The sequence below is a fragment of the Eleutherodactylus coqui genome, chromosome 4 (genome assembly GCF_035609145.1).
Source record: "Eleutherodactylus coqui strain aEleCoq1 chromosome 4, aEleCoq1.hap1, whole genome shotgun sequence".
NCBI classification, from domain to species: Eukaryota; Metazoa; Chordata; class Amphibia; order Anura; family Eleutherodactylidae; genus Eleutherodactylus; species Eleutherodactylus coqui.
In genome coordinates, this window is record NC_089840.1 from 287619623 (window position 1) to 287628885 (window position 9263).

At 44.1% G+C, this 9263-nt stretch overlaps 1 protein-coding gene across 1 annotated transcript in view; it reads right to left on the minus strand.

The window, feature by feature from the left end:
• The window catches only part of LOC136624387 (zinc finger protein 585A-like), a 144958-nt gene extending 139550 nt beyond the window's left edge, over nucleotides 1-5408 (minus strand). The window contains exons 1-2 of the mRNA XM_066598358.1: nucleotides 4984-5408; nucleotides 4612-4785 (exon numbers count right to left, since the gene is read on the minus strand). Coding sequence (XP_066454455.1) covers nucleotides 4612-4785; nucleotides 4984-5061 — 252 coding nt within the window. The 5' untranslated portion in view covers nucleotides 5062-5408. The remainder of the gene's footprint in view (nucleotides 1-4611; nucleotides 4786-4983) is intronic.
• Nucleotides 5409-9263: the final 3855 nt, after the last annotated feature.

The following is a 9263-nucleotide window of genomic DNA, read 5'->3' on the forward strand; positions in this document are numbered from 1 at the left end:
TGGAAACTAGGGAAGGTATCTTGCCCTGAACCGATAACCAGGAGAGGGAAACCTCTGGCTATAAGCGGAGCACTCGTCCCAATAAGGATGACCCCCACGGTCTTCCTCTAAGCGCTGACTTACCCTGGCAGACCAGAACACCTATAGGACAGAGATAGAACAACAACGGGGAGTACAGAAACAAAGAAGGAATGAGCTGACAAGGATAAACAGAGAAGCGGATAATGGGAATAACAGACCACAGAGTACACGAACGAAGAACATTGAACAAAGCAAACAGCAAGGTAACTGCTGAAGCAGTGGCTGGACATGAAGTGAAGGGAACAAACTCTCAACAACACTGCAGCAAGATCTTGAAAGCCCAGGGCAGCTATATAGGACGGTGATTAGAAAAGGAGCATCAGCTGAAAAGGAGACCAGAAGCTATTAAACCTAGGAGTGCTGAAAGAGTGAATATAAGCTCAGGGAACAGAGAGAATGGGTTGACGCCCATATTTGCCAGACACAGAAGCAGAAGAATTGTCTGAACAGTGCACCTAACACATGGTATGTTAGTAAAGCACACATCGCCACAGAGACTCGAGCTTCAGATAATGCTAGTTCTCTAGAAACTGTTTGGGTAAGAATACAAGGAGAGAACCACAGAAAGGACAACATTTTAGGCATTTACTGTAGGCCGCCTGGACAAGCAGAAGATATGGATGAACTCTTTCTTCATCAGATGGCCAAGTTCCCAAACAAGCACAACATAGTGATCATGGGAGATTTTAACTATCCAGACGTTTGTAAGGAATCTCTCAGGCAAAAGTAATGGGTCCAACAAATTCTTATCAGCTCTTTCTAGCAACATTATCTTCCAAGAGGTACAAAAGAAAACAACGGGATCTGCTATCTTGGACATATTCTTACCAACAGGTAGGAAATTGTTGTGGATGTTCCAGTGGCCCTTAGGAGGTGTATTGGGACCTTAGGAGGCAGCGCTCATGCTATCCTTGAATTTTGGATAACAAAGAGAGGCAGATCTGAGAAGACTCAGACCTCATGGTTGGATTTCAGAAAGGCAGACTCTGTTAGACTCAGAAAGAGGGTAGGAAGGATCTAATGTCTGGATGTTCTTCAGGACAGAAATGTCCAAGAAGGTTGCGAAATATTGCGAAATGAGATTCTCAAAGCACAATCATTAACAATCCATAAAAGAGGGAAGGATGGGAAGCATATAAAGAGACCAGGATGGATGAACACAGAAATGACGCACGTTACAATGGAAAAAAAATAGGTTTATTAAATGGAAAGAGAAGAATATCTAAAGAAGGATATAATGCAGTCTGCCGAAACTGTATGTTAGAAAAGCTATAATGAATTATGACTTGCAACATAGGCAAAAAACAATAAAAAAAACATTTTGGGGTTATGTCAAGCAAAAGGATAGTCAAAGATGCTATAGGATGTTTACAGGATGAGAATGGTGAATTGGTTAAAAATTATGTTGAGAAGGAAGAACCTTTACATACTATTTTGTATCTGTTTCAACTGATCTTCCCTGTGCTAATGAAGGAATAAAGGAATGCAGGCCATCTATAAGCCGAGAATTAGCAGCAAGGCAACACTTAGCTAGCTTACATAAATTCAAGTTTTCAGGCTCAGATGAATTACATTCTAGGATGCTAAAGGAAGCAGCAGGTGTGATTGCTGAACCGCTTGCTATAATCTTTGAAAATTGAGAACCGAAGGCCAAGAAGATTGGAAAAGGAAAAATGTTTTCCCTATCTTCAAAAAAAATAAAAAAATAAAAAGTGGATCCAGGAAACTACAAGCTTGTGAGCCTGACTTCTAGACCGGGAAAGATCTTTGAACAAATTATTAAACAGCATATATGCAAGTACTTGGAGGAGAATGGAGTAAATAACCAGCGCCAGCATGGGTTTGTAACAAACAAGTCATGCTAGACTAATCTGATTTCCTTCTATGACAGAATCACTGACAAGGCTCTGTCCTTGTCCCAGGGCATTCAACATTTTTACAAATGATCTTGAGAAGGGAATTGAGGGGACACTGATCAAATTTGTCGTTAACACAAAGCTAGGAGGGATAGCTAACATTAGAGAAGTGAGGGAGAGGATTCAAAAAGATCTAGAAAAGCTTGAACAGTGTGCAGCAACTAACAATGTTATTTAACAAGGAGAAATGCCAAATCCTACATCTGGGCAAATAAAATAAAAAAAACAAAACACAGAGAATTGAGGGAATTGGGCTAAGCAGCACGTGTGAAAAATACTTGGGTATACTAATAGATCACAGACTGAACATGAATCAACTGTGTGATGCAGCAGCAAAAAAGGCAAACAGAATTCTGAAATGCAGCAAGGAAAGCATAGAGTCTAGATCACGGGAGATAATTATGCCTCTCTACACTTTCTTAGTTAGACCTCATCTGAAATGCAATTTAAAGAAAGACAGACAAACGAAGTTCAGAAAAGAGCTATCAAGATGGTGAGCGGTCTGTAAATCATGTCCTTTGAGGAACGGTTAAAGGATCTGGAAATATTTAGCTTGCAAAAAAGAATACTGAGAGAAGGCTTAAAGGGGTTGTCCCGCGCCGAAACGGGTTGTTTTTTTTTTCAACAGCCCCCCCCGTTCGGCGCGAGACAAACCCGATGCAGGGACTTTAAAAAAAAAACCGCACAGCGCTTACCTGAATCCCCTCGCTCCGGTGACTTCTTACTTACCCGGTGAAGATGGCCGCCGGGATCTTCTCCCTCGGTGGACCGCAGGGCTTCTGTGCGGTCCATTGCCGATTCCAGCCTCCTGATTGGCTGGAATCGGCACGTGACGGGGCGGAGCTACACGGAGCCGCTCTCCTGCACAAGCGGCCCCATTGAGAAAAGAAGAAGACCGGACTGCGCAAGCGCGTCTAATCTGGAGATTAGACGCCGAAAATTAGACGGCACCATGGAGACGAGGACGCTAGCAACAGAACAGGTAAGTGAATAACTTCTTATAACTTCTGTATGGCTCATAATTAATGCACAATGTACATTACAAAGTGCATTAATATGGCCATACAGAAGTGTATAGACCCACTTGCTTTCGCGGGACAACCTCTTTAATAGCTGTCTACAAATATCTGAAGGGCTGTCACAGTGTAGAGGGATCAGCCCTATTCTCATCTGCACATGGAAAGAAGCAATGGGATGAAACTGAAAGGGAGGAGACACATTAGATACTAGAGGGTGCTGATAAGTCTTTGGCTTTGTGTTCTTTTTTTGTTTCTATGGTAAGGAATGTTACATCACATGAAAGCGTTATGTGTCTAATCTAACTTTCCCGTCCACTTGTCAGCATTTCCGGACTGATAAGAACTTCCTGGATTGATTGGTCACTAGGGATGGGACCTGGATTTAGTTGTATGACCCTGAAACCAAGGAACAGCCAAAAGAGTGGAGGCACAGTGGTTCTTCTCGCACAAAGTAGTTCAGGGTGCAAAAATCAGCCACTAAGGTGATGGCTTCTTTGTTCTGGAATAAGGAGGGTGTCCTGCTACAGGACTACCTTCAAAATGTTTCCACCATCAATGCAAGGTATTACATTAAACGTTTGGACCAATTGAAGGCAGCTGTGAAGGCCAAAAGGTGCGGCAAGATGTCCAAAGGAATTCTGTTCCTGCAAGACAACACCTCCGCTCACACCGCACAAGCGACCACGACAAAACTGGTGGAGCTGGTTGACCACCCACCTAATTCACCAGATCTAACTCCCTCCGACTATCATCTGTTTCCAAACCTGAAGAAACACCTCAAGGGTATCAAATTTCACACCATTCCTGATGCCATGGCTGCTATGGACTGGTTTGAGGCACAACCGAAATCCTTCTTTTTACAAGGCTTACAGAATTTGGAATACCGATGTAAGAAGTGTGTTGGCATCAGTGGAGAGTATGTGGAATAAATGTAAAGTTTCATCTTCCCGTCTTGTTTCTTTCTGGGTAAAGCCAAAGATTTATCAGCACCCCCTCGTATTAGACAGTGAGGGGGGATCAATGAGTGGAACAGGTTGCAAGAGAGGTAGCAAGTTCTCCTTCAATGGAAGTCTTCAAAGAGAAGCTAGATGGACATCTGTTTTTGATTATTTAGTCATCCTGCATTGAGCAGGGGTTTGGACCCAATGACTTTAGAGGTTTCTTCCAACTCTACTATTCTATGATTCGATATTTGTGAAAGATTTGTGTATCTCGCAATGCACAAATCTTGCTCGCATTCCTCGGCTGTGTGAAATCGGCCTTATATTGCTCACCTCACCACCCCCCTCCCTCCCTCCCTCACAGGTGTCTCTGTAGCATCAATATAGATCAGATCTTTACCCTGATTCAGAAGCTGTAAGGTATTTAGTCCTGTCTATTACCTGATGATGGGAGGGGCTGGTGGTCCTCCATCATGATGTCCTTGTACAGATCCTTGTGTCCTTCTAAATACTCCCACTCCTCCATGGAAAAATAGACAGTGACGTCCTGACACCTTACAGGAACCTGACAACACAATGATACCGTCATCACCCAGACACGTTATACCGCCATAGCATTACTGTATAATGTCCCAGCATTCCCAGCAGCGTCACCTCTCCAGTCAGCAGCCCAATCATCTTGTTGGTGAGTTCTAGGATCTTCTGCTCATTGATTTCCTCCAATATTTGGGGTTGAGTCCCTGTGATTGGGCTTAGGATTCTTCCCCATCCATCAGACACCGGGGCCTGGCAGCCATCACTAGAAGTCTTCTTCACTACCGTGTAATCCTGTTTATGGGGAGAAACATTCATGAATGTCCTAGATCTGTTGGGTATCTGTCATTTTACCAGCAAAACTGCCCAGCCAGCTCTATTATTTTCCAGCATTTAAGACTGAATCTGCAGTAAATCCTCTGCCGTAGATGTGAACAGAGACTGACAGAGATAAGAATGATGGAACGTGACATCATCCCCAGAATCTCTCACCTCTCCTGTAAGCTGGAGGAGTATCTCTAGGGTGAGGGTGAATATACTCTCCGCCATCTTGTCCCGGTTCCTTTCCATCCTTGTTGGGTCAATCAGGATAATTATCTGATATAGAAGATATCAGCCGAGGATCCTGAATGGGAAGAAGACGAGACAATGTAACACCATACAAACCCCTGTAATAATACAATTACCGGACATTATAAGGGAAAACCGATGAGAAGATAATAAAGAGTAGATGTTGTGTTCTCTCTTTACACAGGATGGAACCCAAGGTGAACAGTTTGTAAAGTCAGTTCCTCCATGTTGGAGGTGAAAGCATCTTCACATGATCGCTAAAGTCAATCAAAGGTTACAACAGTGATGTCAGTATAAAGCAGTATATCTAGAGCTCGGTGACCTCCCAAATCCTCTCACCTGGGATCACAAGGGGCAGAGGACAGGTTCTATCCATCTCCCCTCCACAATCGCTCCGGGAATCCCTATTCTATTAGCGCAGTGAATAACCTGCAGACTATAAGTTGCAGAATTACAGGTGGGAAATTCACAGCGTAATACAGTCCAAAACCGGCTGAAATATTAATAACTCTCCCCGACGCTGCAGAGAGACGGCACAGCGGGCATCACTTATAGTGCGGAATTAATATTCCTATTGTGGTTTCAGTCCTTCTAATGTGCAGCATGAAGCTCCTGGGGAGTCCTCAACAAGATCTCCATCTCCATACTGATAGTATAATGAGCAGTAACTGTCCGTCTGTCTGTCTGTTCCCTTTTCACGGCTGAAGCAGTTATGATGTAGTTTGGCAAGGAGATGGCTTCCATCTTGAGGAAGGACATCAGCTAGGTTGTATCCTGAACATTTATGGAGTTCTCTAGGGAGCGCGACAAGACAGATTTATTGGTGATGGGCAGACGCACCCCCGTGTCGGTGCACATCCTAAGCTATAACTACACAAACTGGCAGATATCGTTGCCACACATGCGATTATTAAGCTGGCAGGGATACTCGGCGTTTCCTGGGAATTAAACATGAACAAAAAATACATTAACATGGATTGAGAGTTTAAAGAAAATCTGTGCTGCCCATAGCAACCAATCACAGCGCAGCTTTTATTTTACCTCAGCAGTAACAAATGGTTTCCTTTTGATAATCGTATTTCCTATCCATTTTTTGGTCTTCTTATAATATGCGCTCAAGCTGATGTCAGATCTAGCGCACGGCTCTACTAGAGCTCGAGCTCCGAAAATTACTAGAGCCCAAGAATCTGATGACCGCGCCGAGGCAAGAAGGCATCGACAAGCTGAAAGGACAAGCTGAAAGGACAAGCTGAAGGACAAGCTGAAGGACAAGCTACTCTGGAGCAGAAGAGACCCCGGAGCATCTCAGGCCCGGCGGACTTTAGATTATGAGCGTCACGCATCTCTTAGAGCCACAGAGACATTGGAGCAATCTCAGGTCCGCTGAGCGTCACGTGTCTCTTAGATTGTTCCCAGCAAGAGAAACCATGTAATCTTGTAGATTACTACTGGCTAACACGGTACCAGATCTTTGTTTTCATTATGTCTCTTAGAGCCACAGAGACATTGGAGCAATCGAGAAAATCCTGTGTGATTTGAGAGTTGCTAGAAGCACAACTATGAACCCCATTCATGTGACTTGCGTCATACACATCAGCCATGTCTTCCTGCATGGCACCGCGATGTGATACTATGTGGGAAACAAATCGCAGCACGTTCTATCTAACTGTGATATTGTGAATGGTTATCAACGGTGACGGCAGCGCTGGCTCCCTCTGAAAACAATGGGAGATCTCAAAGATCCTCTGCCATGGCTGTCACAGCCGCGTCGGGGAATCAGTTTAGCCCCGCAGTGATACGAGGCTGTTTCCAGGGGTTTCAGATGGATAGCAAAGGTGATATCTGGACATAAAACATGGCCAGATATCACCCACACCAGTGTGAAGGAGCCATTGGTCCGCGCTCTACTTACCGCTGTAGTGGGGTCCGGACAGGCTGCTCTGAGTAAATGAACTTCAGCACCCGGTGTCGGAATAGCAGCGCAGATCACATGACCAGAGTCGGCTCACATCATCTGTGTTCCTGGATGTCGCTTTTCTCCGTACAGCCTGTCAGGACACCACTACAGAGGGGACCTAGACCCTCTGTCGGAGGCACTGACACAGTTTGGAAAGCCCTGCCCTAGAGCCAACTCAGGCCCTTCAGATTTTAGATGCTGAGCGTTACGCGTCTGACAGCTGCAGAAACGCCTGAAGACTCACAAAGATGGCGGGTTTTATTTGCTGAACGACAGTCAGAAAGGAGACATGTGTTTGTATGTAGCACGGGGAGCCTTTTCATGATGCCGCATTTCATTATGACCCATTGATTGACTTAGTTTATCATTAATTAGTAATCATAGGAAAAAAATCAATCGAAAATGTAGGCACTGCGAAGCGCCAAAATGGAAGGAGGAGACTGTTGTTATTGGTTGTTATGGTGGGAAAATCTCACCCCCACTACTGGCGAGCCAGAGGAACCGCTAAAACTGTACTTTTGTAGGATTGCAATGAATCATGGTCAATCCAAGGTCAACTTTACCATAGAATTGGCTCTTTACTTCCGACAGATAATCAACAACATAAGTTCTTAGAGATTTATTTCATGGGGGGTGTACATAATGAAGCAGACCGCAGATGTCAGAATATTCAAGGGGTTGGAGAAGATACTGCTCTAACAATCCAAAGAATGCTGCATTAAAATAACCATCTTATCACTTTCATAACTGCTTTAGACAGAATACCGGGAGATTATAATTAGTGATGCACCCAGACCTTCCGCCAAGTGGGGAACACAGGAGACGATATAACACACCACTGATAGATGAAGTCGCAGCCGTGCTTACAGGCGAACAGCTTGCAGCCCGTGATATCGTTTTAAAGGCCCGTGATGACAGATTACCCAGGGTGCCTGAAAAAGGTGTCCTGCGTGGATTTTTATGCCGACAACATGATGATACGAGAAAATGATTTTAATATGACACCGCGATGTAGAGAACCGGCTGATCAATTTATGTCGATATGTACGTTATGGCTGAAAGCGAATACCTGCGATATATCAGTAAATGAGACTACGTTAGGAGCAGAGAATTACATCCATCTTCAAGATGCTGGAGCAAATGATGCAAATGTTAGTCCTCATAATTCAGGCAGAATGGTTATTGGACCGTCTTCACCTGTAAACAGCCCACGATATCCGCATGAGTATACTCACGACGCATTCGCTCATGTGCGCACCCACGGTCGCCCCGATTTACTTATTACTGTCACATGTAACCCAACATGGAAAGAAACAGTCGATGAACTGATGTCGGGACAAACGCTACTGATCGTCATGATATAATTATAAGGGTTTTTAGGTTAAAAGATAAAACACTAATGTGGGTTATAACTAACGGATAAATATATGGAGCGGTGCTGGGCTTTATGTATGCCATAGGATGGCAGCAGCGCGGCTCACCACATGGCCACATGGTACTTTGGGTAAAAGACAAGTTGACACCCAATCAAATTGATATCATCATCAGCGCTGAAATACCTGATCCAAGCCGTGACAAGGCGCTACGTGGCATTATGGGTAAAAGTATGATTCATGGTCCATGCGGCCCTGAAAATCCCCAATCCCCGTGCATAAAAGATGGGAAATGCACTAAAAAATTCCCTGTAAGCTACATAAAGAGAGCGTTCACAATGAAAACGGATTCCCACTATACCGACGAAGAGCGCCAGCAGATGGAGGTCAAACCGCACCGATAAAACGCTAATGTCGGGTGGTTCCTTCTTCCCCTATTCTGCCATAATGTTTAATGCCCTCAATGTGGAGGCTTGTAGTTCAGTGTGTGATAGAATATATATGTAAATACATTAACGAAGGCAGCGACCGACCATTATCAATGTCAGAAACACAGAGCTCACACATGTCATAGATGAAGAACACATCAGTCCGGCCGTTATGGCAGCAGCAACCAAGCCGGGTGGCAGCCTTTGGGGTTTGTGTTACACCAAAGGCATTCCACTGTAATACCCAAAAAATACAACTCATCCTGCAAAAAACAAACCCTCATACAGCTACATCAATGATTAAATAAAGGAGTTACGATTTTTATTTTTTTTTTAAAGGGGGGAGGAAAAAACAAAAATGTAAAAAAAGCTTGGTCACTAAGGGGTTAATAGCAATCTGTGGACTTTCAAGTCTTCAGCAAAGGTGGGAAAACAGATATTTTT